Source organism: Paracoccidioides brasiliensis, assembly GCF_000150735.1.
Source record: "Paracoccidioides brasiliensis Pb18 unplaced genomic scaffold supercont2.10, whole genome shotgun sequence".
NCBI classification, from domain to species: Eukaryota; Fungi; Ascomycota; class Eurotiomycetes; order Onygenales; family Ajellomycetaceae; genus Paracoccidioides; species Paracoccidioides brasiliensis.
The window spans coordinates 1,110,598-1,128,370 of NW_011371367.1; the positions used below are offsets into that span (position 1 = coordinate 1,110,598).

The 17,773-nt window shown below is 46.9% G+C and overlaps 4 protein-coding genes across 4 annotated transcripts; 3 read left to right on the plus strand and 1 right to left on the minus strand.

Annotated features, from left to right (window-relative positions):
- Positions 1 to 516: 516 nt before the first annotated feature.
- Positions 517 to 4,348, minus strand: PADG_07250 (uncharacterized protein; the record flags this gene model as incomplete). The annotated part of the gene is made up of 6 exons (XM_010764180.1): positions 517 to 1,819; positions 1,874 to 2,969; positions 3,043 to 3,466; positions 3,551 to 4,008; positions 4,105 to 4,214; positions 4,305 to 4,348. 6 exons carry the CDS (start codon positions 4,346 to 4,348, stop codon positions 517 to 519), a joined length of 3,435 nt encoding a protein of 1,144 aa, XP_010762482.1.
- A 1,867-nt stretch (positions 4,349 to 6,215) lies between these two features.
- PADG_12264 (negative cofactor 2 transcription regulator complex subunit BUR6) lies at positions 6,216 to 7,114 on the plus strand (the record flags this gene model as incomplete). Its single annotated transcript, XM_010764344.1, has 2 exons — positions 6,216 to 6,726; positions 6,849 to 7,114. The coding sequence occupies 2 exons, from the start codon at positions 6,216 to 6,218 to the stop codon at positions 7,112 to 7,114; spliced, it is 777 nt and encodes a 258-aa protein (XP_010762646.1).
- A 778-nt stretch (positions 7,115 to 7,892) lies between these two features.
- On the plus strand, positions 7,893 to 10,795 carry PADG_12265 (uncharacterized protein; the record flags this gene model as incomplete). The annotated part of the gene is made up of 5 exons (XM_010764345.1): positions 7,893 to 7,901; positions 7,987 to 8,094; positions 8,200 to 8,879; positions 8,943 to 9,167; positions 9,226 to 10,795. The coding sequence occupies 5 exons, from the start codon at positions 7,893 to 7,895 to the stop codon at positions 10,793 to 10,795; spliced, it is 2,592 nt and encodes an 863-aa protein (XP_010762647.1).
- A 4,055-nt stretch (positions 10,796 to 14,850) lies between these two features.
- On the plus strand, positions 14,851 to 16,838 carry PADG_07254 (uncharacterized protein; the record flags this gene model as incomplete). Its single annotated transcript, XM_010764288.1, has 7 exons — positions 14,851 to 15,076; positions 15,177 to 15,373; positions 15,441 to 15,565; positions 15,636 to 15,947; positions 16,063 to 16,621; positions 16,677 to 16,727; positions 16,803 to 16,838. 7 exons carry the CDS (start codon positions 14,851 to 14,853, stop codon positions 16,836 to 16,838), a joined length of 1,506 nt encoding a protein of 501 aa, XP_010762590.1.
- Between the last annotated feature and the right edge of the window lie 935 nt (positions 16,839 to 17,773).

Sequence of the window (17,773 nt, forward strand, 5' to 3'; positions counted from 1 at the left end):
CCGGATCAGGGTTCATGTATACGGTTCCCATCAGTGATTTATTCACACGGAGAGCAGTTTGTTTCGTGCGATGTTATGGATAGCTTTTCAATTTTGGTGAAAGAAGACTATGTATGTACCTAGGTCTGTGATAGGAAAACCCCATATATTAAGCGCACAGCGGAAGAGAATGGAACCACATCACAGCGACGATCTAACAGTCTAGAGACTGGTTATGTTGAAGGATCATGGAAATGAGTAAAGGAAGAATTTGTTTTCGTAACAACTCGTACCAATTACCAAAATATATCATGCATCTATCAACTGCCCTGAGTGGCGTCTTCGTGGATTATATGAAAAAAGAGGGTTCTTTTCCCTAAATAGATGAAAGAATTTCTAGGCGCAAAAGGAAATAAATATTTTTTTTTTTTTTAAAAAATGGGGAAATATACAAGCTGCTTCACGCCAAGTGGGTAATATGGCTGACTTCGTATGGTTTCGCACTTCAAAGACAGGACACAATGATTCGTCCGTTCATTAAGCCCATCGAGCAGCTTCTCGTTCAAGCTCGACGCGCTTAGCTCTGGCTTGATCACTTTCCTCGTCTTCGTACTTATAACTGAGATGCCTTCCACCCAAAGTCCTACCTTGCCGGCTCTCGCGGCTCCGACTACATCTGCCCTCCCTGTCGGCATTCATTGCTTCCCGCCTCTGCTGTTCCTTTAAGAGTCGCTCACGATTTCGCGCCTCACGTTCTAGAGTATGTGGGTCTTTTTCATGTAGCCGTGATTCGCGATGCTCTGTTGATTTCTTCTCTCGATCTATAGCCATTTGCTCTTCTGCTTCATTTCGCTTGAGGCGCCGTGCGTGGCGACGAGAATGTTCAGTATCTTCTCGAGATCCTGATCGATCACGACGAGACCGTTTGCGATCGCGGTCGCGATCTTTGTCCCGTTCGCGTTTTGGATCGCGCTCTCGAACTCGCTCCCTATCCTTATCCTTATCCCTATCCCTATCCCTATCCCTATCCTTATCCTTATCCCTATCCCTATCCTTATCCCTATCCCTATCCCTATCCCTATCCCTATCCCTATCCTTATCCCTATCCCTATCCCTATCCCTATCCCTATCCCTATCCTTATCCCTATCCCTATCCTTATCCCTATCCCTATCCCTATCCCTATCCCTATCCCTATCCCTATCCCTATCCCGATCCCTATCCCTATCCCTATCCCTATCCCGATCCCTATCCCTATCCCTATCCCTATCCCTATCCCGATCCCTATCCCGATCCCGATCCCGATCTCGGTCCCGTTGTCGACTTGGTTTACCTTCAATCCCAGATCGGCCCTTGTTAGAACGATGGTCACTGCTTCGTATCGCAAGATCAAGCTTCTCCTCAGAGCTCGGCAGTTTGTTGGGGTCAACCCCAACAATTTCCCCATCACCAAGCTCGTGGTCACGATGCCTAGGACTTAAGCTCCGTGTGCGATGCCGATGTGGCCAATGGGTCGAGGTTGTCTTGCGGTCACTCTTTCTCTCCTTGTCGCGCTTACACTGATGCTCCAAACCTTTTGAAGGCTCCATAGACGGTGAGGGGGATCGTGAGTCCCTATAGTCCCGACGATTGGAGCTCTGGTCATCCTGATCATAGTCCTCGTGACGAGATTTCCGTCTGTGATCCCGGCTTCCGTCTTTGCCTGGGTCGCTCCCAGATATGCTCGGCGAACGGGATCGATGTCGATGTCTGCGGTGATGACGAGACCGGTGTCGAGAAGGGGATCTTGATACTGATTTTGGTCTGGAAATGGATGGTTCCCGTGAGTGAGGCGGCGAGTCGCTGAGAAACACTGTTAGATATGTCACCATAATGCTTGCAAGAAAATTGTGTTACCTTTGGGACTCTTTATCCCGCTTTGAAATGGACCCGCCTCCTCGCAGCAGAGCCGGGAATCCCCTACCATTGCGTATGCTAATGTTAGGCAGCCCTTCCCTCATGGCTCTAGGAGCAGCTGGAGCTCCGACAACACCCACACCGCGAGACTCCATCGACATGGTGTTGTTGCGATAAGGGGCGAACAGTCGCGTCGGGGAAGACTGTGGCATTTCGTAGGAAAGCGATGTAGTATCTTGACTTGCATTTGGTACCTTCATATAGGCCCCATCGTTGTTATTACCATGCTCTAGATGGTCATTTGTTTTCCGTGCTACAGCACCTACCTGGATATCTGTCCTGGATTGGCTTGCTTGATTGGCTGGGAGCGAACCATCAGCAGTTCTGTTGGAATTGTTGTGCTCTCCAGTTGGTAAAGGCGATTCGCTGGTAGCCTTGTTTTGCACGGATACTGTCGTTGGTTCGGTTGTAAGCTGGTTCTCTTTAAGGTCCTTCTCGCCGCCCGGGCAGAGATCATCATTAAACTTTTTGATATGATCCAAGTCCATATTGAATGTAGAAGCAGTACCATTAGGAACACCAGATACGGGGTCATTTTGAGGCTTGGCTTGCAAGGCGTTGTGGGGATGAAAAGGGCCTTGGTCAGTAGACGATGGGTAACTACCATGCAATGAAGACATAATAAATCCACCACGTCCGCGGCCACCGTGAAGAAACCCACGACCCCAGCCCCGGCCACGGCCATAGCCAGGAGCAAAACTGCCGTGGAAGTCATTGCTAGGATATTGGTGTTGTTGATGTATGTGAGGATAATTTGCGTAATTTTGGGACACATTATATCCACGATATCCACCAGGACTAGGGCCAAATTCAGCACCCATGCGGTTCGCGAATGGATTTGCATTGAATTTATCTGGACCTCCATTCCACATATTCTGATGACCATCCCATGCTCCATACATGCCCTGCACTGCGTTGAAGTTCATTCCCATATTCACCCCATTATTCATGCCATTCATATTCATACCATATCCTCCAAACATCCCCTGACTCGACACCATCGGATCCATGCCTAACCCTGACATTGCTGTACGTCCTAGCAGTGTTAGCACGCTGCTCACAAATAGAGCCAACCCTTAACTGAATAGGGAAGCTTTCTCGAAACATACCTATCTGATTCTGGAATGGCATCATCCCATTGCCTGGGGCGCCGCTGGGCATCGACTGTACCATATGACCAAAGCTACTTGCGCCCCCTTGCCAGCCCTGCTGTGGAAAGCCACTCATTCCACCCATTCCAGCCACACCATTCATCCCATTCATAGCGTATCCCGTTCCATGTCCATGTCCATGTCCCTGTCCACTTCCACTTCCATAGGCGTCCGAAGAGATGGAGGTAGTCGCAGATCCATGAGGCTGACCTGAACCGAAATCAGCAGGGGCAGGCGTGTTGTCGTCTGTGGCTGGTGGTTCCGCCTGCGTCTGCGCCTGCGTCTGTGCCTGCGCCTGCGTCTGCGTCAATGCGCCGGTAGGGTCAGCACCGGCGCCTTCCTCCGCGGATTCGTTGCTCCTTTCGCCCAGGGGATTTCCACGCTAGAGAAAATTGGAGTTAGCTGGAAACCCTGTAAAGGAAGGCGGTGCGGTGATTCTGTAGGCGAAGGGAGGCCTCTGACTTACTTGTTCGTCGCCTTGGTCGCCGCTGCCTTGACTGGTAGCAATAGCATCTGCGGCCGTAGTTTGCGATTGAGGGTCGCTAATCTTATCCACCACATCTACGCTGCCCGTAGAATGATCAGGGTGGTCAGTTCCCGTGGGGACGGCGGCACTACTTGTACGACTTGTACCGCTGACTTCTGGGATATCATCCGCCTGGTCTACCACAGAGGTGCTCGTTACAGGTGCGAGATCTGAATTAGCTTGGGAAGCTGTTTCTGGTTTAGCTCGTTTGGGGGAAGTAGCTTGAGCAGCCGAAGCAGCCGGACTAGTTGTAGCGGGGCGACCTTTCTCTCTCTTTTTCTCCTCGGTGCGCAGGAATGCTTTGAGGGTTGTCCTTAGGGCTTTATTCGGTTTGCATAGGTCTGCGGAGAGCGGGGTATGAGCGCAGACCGGACAACTTTCCGGCAGTGATGCTTGGCCTTTACAGAGAATGGAGAAGTTAGGGATATTTGCACCACTCGACTAAACAGAACACGCGAGAACTAGCCGAAACAAAAGGGGAGGGGCGTGCTTACAGCTGTCGCATATTGCCTGGTCGCAGCACGGAAGGCGGAATGCATTCAGGGCAAGCTTATTGCACATTGCACATCGCAGTTTGAATGGAATCTCATCTTGGGTGAGGGAGCTACAGGGGAAGCAAAAATACACAACGTCAGCATCAGAGCACCAATAGCAAGCGAAGGAGGAGAGATATATAAGTTTTCTAGCTGCTTACCTGGCAATGAGCATCAGCACTGATGCCGGATCAAGAGCCGCCATATTCGAGGAGTTGCCGCAAACACGGGGCGTGCTACGGTGGAACCAGCGGCAGATAGATTAATAGATTACGACGGGGAAATAACAGGCGAGACACAGGTCGTGGGAACCATTCTGAAGCCAAAGACACGCGGCGCGTAGTTAAAAAGAAGCGGGCGGTTTTCGAAGGGCAGGCTGTGAACCGGAGGGGGGGATGTTGGGGGGTGTTTGGTGGTTAGGTAAAATGAGGCGCCGTTGGCTGCTGCTGCTGCCGGTGACTGCTGGTGGGCAACCTGGGCAGCGTTGTTGGGTTTGAGGTTAAGGTTGACGTTGTTTTTGCTCTTTGACTGTTGGCCGTTGCTTAGGAATCAAGGGATACGGGTAGTTTTTTTTTTTAAAAAAAAAAAAAAAAAAAAACCGGGAGAGTCGGATTAACTGATCACCCGTTACCGAAGGCACATAGTTACTTACATTAACTAACTTACTAACTAACTAACTAGTTAACTAGTTAACTAAACAAGGTGTCTTAGGTAATCCCGCTTCAACTTCGCAGAGTTCCTTTTCTCCGTCCATTTGTAGGATACGTGCGTCCAATGTATGCTACTAGCCAAGTTAATTGATATGAAGTTACATACCCCAATCACCCTACTAAACTGTCCATTTGAGAGGTGAGCTAGGTTACGCGTAAGAGGGACCTGCTTTTAACCCGCATAAACGCTAATCCCATCCAGTAACTTCAAGGGCTGGTCTTGACTTAGGACACAAGCAAGCAAGTAAGCAAACCAAAAACAAGGTCCTTCAGGAGGATGCAATTTCAGGTTTAGCGCTCAGTCCGACTCAGGTAGAATAGATGGTTGGGCCCGGGGGTATAATCAAGTGGGGTAGGGGGTGGGTGGAGTGGGTTGGAAAAGGGGGGAGAGGGAAACAAAAAAGATAAAGAAGGTTGTTTGCAAGCCTCCCAAACGAACCAACTGTTGCAGGTCTTCCCGCATAAACATTCTTCCGCCGGCCTCCCTCAAGCTGAGCTTTGGACAAGGGGGATTCTTCGGGACTTCATTTCGAAGAACGAACCACAACTGATCTAGTGAGGCGCTGCCACCTGCAGAGCAGACAGCTTCAACCAGAGTCCAACCAACCAACGAATCAACCAACCACCATCCCCGTCTTGCTAGTCTTGCTAGCATATCTAGACGCTACAAATTCCTACCCTATCCTCCCGACCTCAGCTCCAACACCGCGGAAAACAAAAGGTATCGGATCAGCCTACTACTACTGCTACTGCTGCTGCTGCTGCTGCTGCTGCTGGTTGCTGCTCCTGCTACACTGTTACTGAAGACCACTCTACCGCTCTATCGTACGGAGCAGTCACTAGCTGTGTTCATCGTTACCACGGATAGCGGAGAGTGATTCGATAACTAGCCGTTTCCAAGTCTGTTAATCTATTTGCATGTTTCTCCACACCAAAGGGTCGTCTCCATCTACTCCGTTATACACACACAAAAAAGGTTTAAAAACCCCTCTTGGAGTCTAGTATATATCTAGTATAGCTACATACCGGAGGTGTATATTTGCTAGGTAAGATGTTCTGCGCTTTAATTTCATTCGCGCATCTGCTTAACTGCTCGTCTTCTCCTTTCAATCTTCCCACATTTCTGAGGAAATAAATCAGATCGGCTACTATACGGCTCCAGCTCTATTTTGATCTTAATCTGCTCCATGACGCGTTGTTTTAGTCATGCGCTTGTGATGGCCGTGATGGTGTTTCCGTCTATGTCTAGAAACATGAACAACCGATTGTGCTCTCCCTATATAGTTCACTCCTCTGATCTTCTTCTCTATACTTATTCCCGTCCATGGACCCTACCCCTGCTAACACCTGCGGTGCCCAGCGATGACAGAACAGGATAACTCGTACAGACCGCGATCGCCGGACTTCTCAAGCTTCCCCGGAACCCTCCGTATCCCCCCCAGTCCTTACGGACCAGCCCCATACCCTCTCACCAGCCCGCTGGCACACAGAGCTTCCTACGACGCGTCCCCGTTCTTCAGCCCTCAAGACGCCCAGCCCCAGCTCCTGCCGCAACTCCAACGCCCGGCACCATCGTACGTCGAACCATCTTTTGATACAAACTCCCCCCAGATGCCACCCCAAACGAGATCACAGTCTGCGACTGCGGCTGCGGGGCAGCAGCCCCAGCAGCAGCCGCCGCCGCCCGTAGAGTGGCATACAGCGCCAGAACCCCCGGCAGAGAGCCACCCGGTGAAAATGGGGAGGACCAACCCGTCACGGGCTTCTGGGGGAGTCGAAGTCAAAACAAAGTTTCCTGTAGCTAGAATAAAGCGAATCATGCAGGCCGATGAAGATGTTGGGAAGGTTGCCCAAGTTACACCTATTGCTGTTTGTAAGTTTATGCATTTTCTTCTAACCCCCCTCCCGACACCCATCTTTTCTTGGTGACCTGTCGTATTCCATCCACCAAACATGAGAGCTTGGCTAATAATAGTTATCTTTTGCAAACATTAGCCAAGGCACTCGAGCTCTTTATGATATCCCTTGTTACGAAAGCTGCCCAAGAGGCTAAGAATCGGTCTTCGAAGCGTGTGACTGCAGCGCACCTCAAGGAAGCCATTGGAAAGGATGAAGTTCTCGATTTTCTTGCAGATATCATTTCTAAGGTGCCCGATCAGTCAACGGGTGGGAAGAAGGATGACGATGGAAGTGACCATAATGACGGACGCAGGAAAAAGGGAGGTGGGCGACGAAAGAAGGATGACTATGATGATTTCTGACATGATGTTACCGATTTTTGATTCCCTTAACGACTTTTATTTTTCCTTTCCTTTCATTTTTCTTTCAATTTTTCTTTTTCTATCTTTGTTGAATTCTTTTGTTTCTTCCCTTGCTCCTTTCCTTGCTTCTTTTCTATTTTACTAGAGTAACACCAGCCCTGGACCGTGTAGCATTTAATGGAATTGGAGGCGTTTATTGGATCAAGGCTTGCTTCTCATTGGTTAGCTCGGTTTGTGAATCACGATACTGCCTGGATGTTTATAGCGGAATCCGGTGTCTTTACATAAATGCCATGGTCATGAGCTCCAGGGAAGTCGTGATCAGGCTGGTTCACATACAGAGTGGCATCCCGGTGCGTGTCCTGGCTTCTCTGATTGTGTGATGAAGCAAATTTTATAATCCCTGGCCATAGGGAAGTGTGCCGGTATTTACGATAATAACTTAGAGGACGCAAACTTTTAATTCTAAACAATTTCATTTCATTCTTATTCTTTCCTCTTTCATAGGGTTCATTATAACCGAAGAATCAAGGGGATCAGGAGCATTGTGGATCAAACCAACTAAAAATAATTCTTCAGGTCACTGCATTTTTAGTCTGTATCACGAAACGAACCCGTCGAAACCAAGGTAACTACAGTGTAGGCTTTACATGCCGGCCAGCAGCACCAAACACCAAAGGCCAACACCCGAGAAAATATTTCAAAGTGGTAGACTGGTGAAGGATCTATCATTTGCATCCTTTTTGTTCCGCAAAGGATATGCTGTCGATTCTGAACCATGGACTTTGTAGGTTGTCAGCCAGAGTTCTCATTTCCAGCTCACTTCTTCCTGTTTGAGACTCATCCAAATACTCACTAATAACTGCCTGCAGTGGTCTCGTCTCATTGGGGGTTCTGGCCTGTCGTCATCTAAGGGGCTTCGGGGGAACTCTGCAGCTGACCGTCTGTCGGCGTTTAAGCATGCGTGTAATACGCTCGATGTGAGAATAAATAACTACTCCTCATTCTAGCCTTACTGGCCTTTCGACTATTGTCCTTTGTTCCAATTCCAATGCTAACACGACGTTTATCATCCTATTTAATAGCAAATATGGCGTAGCGCCCCGACGGCTTCGGGAGAAGCTGCTGCCATTCCTCAGGTCCGAAATTGTCTCCATCGCCTTAATTCTGTCCTCAGCGATGAGTCTCGCGGCCCTGCACCCCACCCCTGCCAGGCGTTCGCTGCCTCCTCGCAGGTGTACCTTACCGTCACTAAACTTGCGCTATCGTTTTGTGATCCTGGAGTGATTTCGAGTGCCGCAATCCTCTTCAATATCTTGATTGACGCGGAAGTTGAAGGCATTGTCGATAATCGTATCTTTGCGAGGGCACTGGTCGACCTTGTTCGTAGAGCGGGCTCTGCCGGCGAGGAAGGGGAGGGGAGGCTTGTGGAGCTGCTTTTTGGAGTTGCAAATAATATCAGACTGCGTCCTGCCATTCTGTCTGCTTGGTTCTTCCCAAAGAACTACGGGAATCGAAAATTGGAAGTTATTGAGGGCGGAAACGAGTTTGCGGGTGCAACGCGAAAGGATGACTTCCCTCTCTTCTATCTTCTAATCGACTACGTGCATCACGAGGGAAGATCGGGAGATTTTGCTCGCACTGGTCTATTGTATATTATCGAGACGGCATCAAGATCAAAAGAACTAGAGCGGTGGCTGATAGAAAGTGACCTTGCGACCTTAATGGCTACGGGTCTAGGGGCGCTTTACAGCCAGTTGAACAGGTCTGTACGCAAGTTTGCTTCTATCCGGCCATCTGTGTATATCCACTGACATTGTAATCACAGGAATCTTCTTTTCTCGAGGAGGGATGACGAGAGTATCCCCCGTATCATCGCTCTTTCTGACCATGCGCCAGAGGAGGCTGCCGCTCGCCCCAAACTCGGCACTCATATGGATGCATTTCTCTCTTATTTGCTATTCTGGCAAGACACCATCGACCATTGCAAATCTACCGAAGTCAATGATACACTGCTTGATCATTTTCAGGTTCTATTTCTCCAACAGTTACTGTACGGTTAATGCCCCGCACGCTGATATTCATACTGTCCTTGACTGACTATGATATAGCTATCCTTCCCTCTTGGAATCGTCGGATGTGGATGGCGGTTCCACATCCGCTGTGCTCACCTATCTTTGCCGCATTTTGGAATCCATTGACCAACCGGACTTGGTTCATCGAATTTTGCACTTTTTACTGGCCTCCTCGTCTGGGGTCGAGCCCGCCATTCAGATTCCCGAGGAAAAGCTGCGAATGTCGCTAAGTCGCCGCAAGTCTCTTGATCTTTTAGCTTCGTTTGCTGAGGCTTCTGCAAAGCCGTCACCGGAACTTTTCAATTTGGTTGACCTCGTTTTGATGAGTATTGGGTCAAAAAATACCCCCACGGTGGTAGCAACTCTCCAGCTCATCGCTGTCATTTTTCAACGGCACCATATATTTGCAAGTTCGTTGATTAAGACCGTTTATCGTCCTGAGGGTTCTGTTCAAATGCGCTCAATTGGCGTGCTGAATGCGGAATTACAGCATTTTGTGAGCTTGGCAAAATTAATACTGGAAGACCCCTTCTTGGATCAATCCTACCAAAATTATCTACTTGATGCGTCTGCCATTCTCGAATTAAGGACACCCGTTCTACCTTTGATTGGAAGCATAGCCACAGATCCCCCTCGAGATTCGCTTTTGCTTCTGCAGACTAACGATGATATATTACGGGGAATGGTCTCTCGGTTGGAGTCATTTTTCACTAACAGCGTTGTAATGAATTTAGCGTTAACAGACGCTATCACCGGTTTGGCATCTTCGAACTTTGTTTCCTTGGATGGATGGCTCCTAGTTGAGCCTGATGATTACGAACACCAGGCCTCGGATCCGAGCTCCATAGGTCCCCCTCATCAAGAAGTTGACCCCAGTGGAAAATTGAATCACATCTTTAATTGTACCCCGTCAGCGTTGCCCCTAGTGCCCAGGATTATTCGCAAACTGGTTCTAAGAATCGAACAATGGCGGCTTGAAATACCAGATTTCGACATCCTGGTGGCAGCCCGCAGATATTTGCTCCATTCCGGAAACGTGAACGAGGCAGAGTTTGATGAAGAATATATTGCCAAGTTTTCTGCATCACCCCCTGGACCTGCAAGTGAGCGCCAGAGTCAGAATACGACCAGGGTTGGGACGGGCTCCGACTCGCCACGTGGCCGCAAAACATCACTTTTTGAGCGAACAGATTCTTCGCCGTCACGTCGGTCGGGCAATTCTGGTTCAAGATCGCTATTTAGTTCCCCTCTCCGGGATTCTTCCCAAAAGCAAGCATCCTCCCGGCCAGTGTCAGCAGCCCACGCTTCATTGGCAGCAGATGACCTTCGTAGACGTCTTGCAACCCCAATGAAAGTCGATTTGTCTGTTGATTCCTCTGACAACGTGGATTCTGAAATCGACAGTTTGAATTCTCCTTCAGCTCATTCAAGGTTAGAAACGATTGGTGACCAAGCACATCTCAAGGAGCACAGTCACCCAAATCCCCATGTTACACTAGGACACATCCTGACAAATGTCATCATCCTATATGAATTTATTCTTGAGTTAACTGCTTTAGTTCAAGTTAGGACAGCGTTATTTCAAGAGATCAAATTTGAGACCTAGCTCTTCGGCTACCGTGTGTTAACTGGCTTTTTACACTGTATTGTAAGGCATATATGCATTGAAGAGCTGGACGATAAAAGCCTTCTCCAATGCTGCTGTCGATATTTTTGTAAAAGTTCCTTAATCCATTTCCAGAGGTAACTAGGTACTCAGTGCGGAATACGTATATATAATAGTGACTATAAATTTTAAGACAAAATTTCTCTGGTGGTTTTCGGTGAGGCTACTCCGCTAGTAGTTAACTATAGCAGGAAACAATTTAGATCATTCCATGCAATGATACAAATCTACACGGTGGATGATGATTCCAACAACGACAGTGGGATTTGGCTTGCCCACTTGCCTGCTCCCCAAAGCCGATATCCCATCTTGACTTCCCGTTAGACCCGCAGTTTTGCTGAACAGAAGCGGTTAGTTAGTTATCTAACTAGTTAACTATTTAACTAACTAACGTAGATCTAATCAACTTTGGAGAACATTCAAACTAACTGCGGTCATCAAACCCCGAACCGCCGATGGCTAACACATCCAGTTAGTGGTTGGAAGGGTCAAGGGAGATTCTGATCGGTGATCCTGGAGTTGCAAAGTATAATTGTTAACTATTAGTTAGCAAATGACCATCGATTCTGAAATGGCCCACAGAGAATTTAGGATTTATGCAGCAGCGGTAGTAGTTATGCATAACACATCATTTTGTGTTACAAAATCACACACTTCTCTGCACATGCTTAACGGTCTCTCCACGCTTACAAGTTCAGACCATTGCGAATATCGTGGCTGCTGCTGGATGCTCCTTGACCAATGATATTTCCATTCTTACGAGAGCTGGGAGTGGATTGCATTTCCTTCTACAATGTTGCAATACCGGTCACTTTTAAGAATATTCTGACATTCCTGTGAACATCCTCATACTAAGCGGTAAATCTACAATGGATGGAAAAAGGGGTAATCTCCTCTAACTACTGGTGAGAACTTCATCCCTTTCAGGAGGCTTAAAATATCCGAGTTGCGCGAAAAAAAAATATATAAAAAAATAAAATAATAATAATAATAATAATAATAATAATAATAAACACTACGGACTACACTCCTACGTAGACAATCAATTCCATCTGACGATTTAAACATGGTCTCAATGTCACTACTCCTAATTGGCGATGATACATGACTGGTCCTCTCTCTTTTCACAGAAAAACATGCGTCGCCCACGACTATTAATGAGTTGGTTAGCCTTTCCGATGTTTTTTATTTTTTATTTTTTATTTTTTATTTTTTATTTTTTATTTTTTGCTGGATGAGCTGTGGTTCTGCTGGTGAGGGTCAGCGAATATTGTGTGACCTTGCAGCCCTCGTGGTTCTACCACTCTTTCAACGTCCTGTGTTAAATAGTTAGTAGTTTTGGTTTGTTTTTGTTCATGGAGAAGCCCGGCCTGTCATGTGCCGGAGGTGCTGTCCCATGATGAGGTTTCCGACATGGACAGACGATGGAGCGACGACAATCGATTTGCAGAAGATATCACCACACTCTTTGCCGAACGGAAGACACCGCTGTTATTCCTGATGTTTTCAAAAGTTTTGAAAGCGTTGTTTCAAGACGCCTCTGAGACGGGGGGATTGTGCATACTGCATGTTTAATGCGCAGTCGATATAATGCATAACGTGAGGAAAGTTCTAGACTGACAACTTATTGTGTCTGACAGAGTGATGAATGTAGATGAAAAATGATATTTTTTTTTTTTTTTTTTTTTTTATTTTGGTCAAGTAGGGAGTAGTTAACTAACTGCTAAGTGAGCGGCACATACAGCCAGCCCATGGTCGGATGACAGGATCAAGGGCACAGGGTGGAAAGGTTGAAGGGCTGTTATTGACAACATGCGAACAAGCCGATTATTTACATCCAGCACTTCAACGTAACTATGAGAGGTGTTGGAGTTATTGATCCGGGCCGTTGAAGCCACCTTTCGGGGGGTGGGGGGGGGGTGCCAACCAACAACGCTTTTTCATTTGACAGTTGAATCCAAGCCTTGGCCTAAGGTTTTCTTGTGACGAGAGCGTGAGCAGAGCAGGCGTTTTGCTGAGCAGGGTAAGAGGAATACAAGTAGTTAGTTACTGCGACGTTGTTAGTTCAGAACGTCACAGTGGATTTGCCTCGTTAGTTGGAACCAATAACTAACGGAGTAACTAAAAGCCTGTCAGTCCTCCCAACTTCAGAGCGCAAGATACCCCCACTGTGATAGAGCTGATCGTCGACGGTTTGTAATATGCATCCCATAAAAATGCCTACAACCTCCAGCTGGAGTTATTCTCAGAGAACCATCAACGCCACCTTCTGGTTATTAATAAAACTTACTTTTCTTATTTACCAATTCTACGGGTTAACCGCAATATTCATGATTTACTCTTGTACAACCAAGGTGTTGACATCCAGGCACCCATCCAAGCGGGCGCCCGCATGCAAGTCAAACCCTCGTCCGACACGTGCCGTACGGTGGTGTGATATTCATTGCCGAAGGATGCTTCAAACAGATTTGCCAGTCATTACAACTACAATTGAAGAGGAGAAAAAAAGCAGAAGGGAAGTGATTGAAGGGAGGGAGGGGCATTTTTGTTTCAAGATTTCAAAAGCAAGAAGCTTGCTTGGTCACCAACAAATAATAACAAAAAACCTCCCGTCAACAAAAACAGTTGTAGAACGACCCCGCGCCATTGCCAGCTGCTAAACATTTCGTCATAGAGAGCACTATGTAGATACACACATGTGGGGGAAAGAGACAGGGGAGAGGGGAGAGCGAGAGAGCGAGAGATTGCTCTTCCAAGACCAGGTAAGAGAGAGACGAATCAGCTGACGTCCGCCAAAAAAGTCGCCCAAAAAACATTGCTTGATTGGAACAACCGAAGCGGCATTTGTGAGCGTGCGTTGACGGGCATCTCCAACAGCCGGCTCAGCAGAGGAGGGGGGAGGAAGGCAGGGCGAGGGTTTGGAGAGACTCATGAGAGGAGGAAGGTTGGGTTGCAAACAAGCAACTATGAACATAAATAACACTTTGGCTGCCGGGGTTGCCAAGGATCTAAGATTGAACCCGCAAGCCAAGCCAGCCAGCCCAATGAATGGATGAAATGGTTGGGTAAGCCCCCGGGTGCGGACTGGGATGAACCCTTTCTTACTCGTCCTTGTACTTACTGTACGAATCAATACCAATGCTCCCCTACGTCCACAAATACGGCATGCATGTACCCTTTATGTACTCAGAGATACGTTGATGTTCTCTGTACGGGGTCTGCACATTCATCAATGTTCATATATTTATTTATTCTGCCCGCTGTGTTCAGCAGCAGCACCGCCCCCCCAACTGCGGAGTAGTTACGCACATATTCCGAGCATGGGCTCTGTACCTAACAGTAACATCTACGCCCTTGTCGGCATCTGAATATAGGCCATATTAATGCCATCCATTATGATATGCGGCTTTCTGTTCTTGAGAGTAACTATATACTGTTCCTGTTACCTGCCCGGGTACCCCTCCGTATATGTATGTACATAACATGCATTTGTTCAGTATGGAGAATGTGGGCTACAGAGCCCATGGGAGAGTACCCATGTTGTGTGTGTATGTATGTATGTACAGATACACCGCCATCCGCTCTCCTCTCTGCTGAACTTCGCTCCCACATTCGCAACGTTGCGCCCAAGCCCATTCCCGTTCTGAACTAGTCCACCTGTATGCATGCACTCCTGAGCCATGTACCTAACATACAGACTTACATGCATATACATACATGGACATGGACTCTGTACCGTCGTACATTGAGACTTGCGGTTGGGCCCAGGGGAGTGGGTTAACTGACGTAAACCTTGGAAGGTCAGACGTTGTATCGTCACTCCGATTGTCAACTTCTCTATCTCCGGTTTACCAGACTGTCGGGTCTTCGAGAGGCCTTTGTGAATGCTGCCTGGATTTGGGCTGAACTATATTACCTCGCAATGTGCCTCTCGTCCACCATGACCATGTTTCCCTTTCACCTCAATGGGGATCCTCCGCCCTTTTTAGTTTAAAATGTTGTCTACCCTTTTGCCCACCTCCCTACGTGTGATTGCCGTTCTCCTTGGGGCGGCACCAGCCTTGATTCTGGCCGCTCGGGTGATTTATCGACTCCGTTTTCACCCTCTCGCCCAGTTTCAGGGGCCCTGGTATGCAGCTGCGACTTCGCTTACTTTGGCCGCCCTCTCCCTGGTTAGACTCGATATCGTGTGGATAGAATACTTAGTGAAGAAGTATGGCCGTGAGTTTCAACTCATCTTGCAAGAAAATTGATAAAGAATAACTAGATAACTGGATTTATTTATTTATTTATTTTTCACTTTCCAATAACCTTTGGATAGGAAGGCACCCAATCCGAATCCAACCGAATCTTCTGTTGTTTCCTCATCCCTCCGCACTAAAGGAAATATATTGCGACCCAAAATGCAATACCAAGTCCAGCATGTATGGAACTGGCGTTTTCGGTCCTCCACATCTATTTTCGACCCTCGACGGCGATAAGCATCGTGAGCTTCGAAAGTCTCTAGGAGGTGCACCAGTACGGATAACTTGGAACCACCCCAAAAACAAGTCAAACGGAAAACTGATTTGTGATTTCTCGGTAGTGGACTATAGGATCGTTGAAGAACAACTGGGAGCCAAGATTCGATGACCACGTCCTCTTACTTTGCCAGAAGTTAAAGGAGAATGCAGACGCCAATGAACCGGTGATTTTGTGTGACAGGGTAGCGTAAGGGACCTCCCCAGCTTCATAAACCCTGACGTGTCATAGCTGGCACCTGGGACTAACGCTTCTGTAGTCAATTCGCTGCGGATATTGTCACGATGTTACTCTTCACTGAGCCTTTCGGTTTCGTGCGCAATGCCAGAGACGAACGTCGAATTCTTGAGACATGGCGCCAGAGTCTAAATATCTTTGCCTTTGCCTCTCGATTCAATTTCTTCCATTATTATCTCGCGAGGATTCCCGGATTCAGTACTTTATTCTTTCCCAAGAAAACAGACGTTTATGGCATGGGGTGGCTGATGGGGGAGTCCGAAAGACAAGTTAATGAGCGCCAAGCTCTGGTGCAAAGAGGTCTCGCTCCAAAAATCCCGGACTTTTTGCAACAGTGAGTAACCGGTTATTTTTTTGGGGCATCAATTCTACGCAGTTTCCATGCAGCTATCGTACATGCAGATCTCTGTCTTTGAGCAGGGTGAGCGATAGAAATTAACGGTTTCTAGTTGTCTCGACGCCCGACTGGACAAAAAACCACTGAGCCAATCCCAGAAGGAGGCTCATGTGACGCTTTTCGTGCAAGCTGGATCCGACACTACGGCTACAGCGCTCGGATCGACCTTGCGTTTCCTCATAGTTCATTCAGAAAAACTGGGGCGTGCAACGCAAGAAATTAATCAGGCATATCGTTCTGGATTGCTTTCAACCCCGGTGAAATATGAGGAAACACGACAACATCTTCCATATATCGCGGCTTGCATTAAGGAAGCATTGAGGCTCCAACCACCAGCGACTAATCTCTTCGGTCGTGTTGTTCCAAAGGGCGGAAAGATAATTGGCGGGCATTATATCCCTTCAGGTGTTGAGATCACCAGTACGGCGTGCGTTGTTCAAAGGGACCCGGAAGTTTTCCATCCCGATCCACATTTATTCCGACCAGAGAGGTGGCTGGACAGAAACAAGGCAGCTGAAATGGATACTGCTATATTTAGTTTCGGAATTGGCCCACGGACCTGTCTCGGAAGGGACATTGCACATATGGAACTATACAAGGTTATTCCGGAGGTATGTCTCCCGTCTAAGGTGTGAATGTATCACGTACTGATATTTCATTATAAAGCTTATCCGGCGGTTCCACTTCGATCTTGTAGAGCCGGGTGAATATCTTGTTGTAAGTGGTGTTGGATACAATATAAATTTGACAGTTAATCTTACGCCACGTCTATGATTTTCACTTTAAATTTAGTTGAAGCTTGCTGTTTTCAAGTGCTTTCACATTTAACATTATATATACTTTAACTACAATATTACTTGAGGTAAAAATTTGAAATCTAATATTTATTAAAGTATTAAATAACTCTCACTCTTATGTTAAAAATTTAATATATCGTTCCATATTTAATATATATATATATATATATGTTATGTTTTTTTTTTTATAATTTTATATAAGGAGACGACGTTGAGACAGGGAGTCAACAGTGCCGTCGCGTGTGTTGTTTGATGGGAACCCGAATGGGTAGGGTTGATAGCTAAGAGAGCAGACGAGCTTATGTCTAGGGCTGAAGAGGAATCTAAACAATCAAGGATACTGATAATTAGATAGAGAATTGTATGCGTCTTCGATAAATCTAATCCCTCTAAATAATGGGTAGGTCAGATAGCTAGCTTTTTAACTAGGGTTTTCATCATCCTTCTCTTTTTCATGAATACACTCAGATATCTATCTGATCCAGGAAGTGGTGATTTCTTTCATAGAGATGATCATTCTGTCATCTCATTATTAGAGTAGAGGCGGCGCCATGGAGAGGTAGTTTCTAAGATAAAGAAGATATCAATGCCAAGATGTCTTTTACTGGATCTCATGATCATGATACTTATAATACTATAAAATGAAGTTTATTTATTAGTTAAAATTATGTATCTTTCAATAAATGGGAAAATTATTTTTGAAAGTTATAATAATTATGGTATCATGAAATATAAGTGGTGAGCTGTGAAAACATTTTTAAAAATTATAGGGGTTAGGGTTAGGGTTAGGGTTAGGGTTAGGGTTAGGGTTAGGGTTAGGGTTAGGGTTAGGGTTAGGGTTAGGGTTAGGGTTAGGGTTAGGGTTAGGGTTAGGGTTAGGGTTAGGGGTTAGGGTTAGGGTTAGGGTTAGGGTTAGGGTTAGGGTTAGGTTAGGGTTAGGGTTAGGGTTAGGGTTAGGGCTAGGGT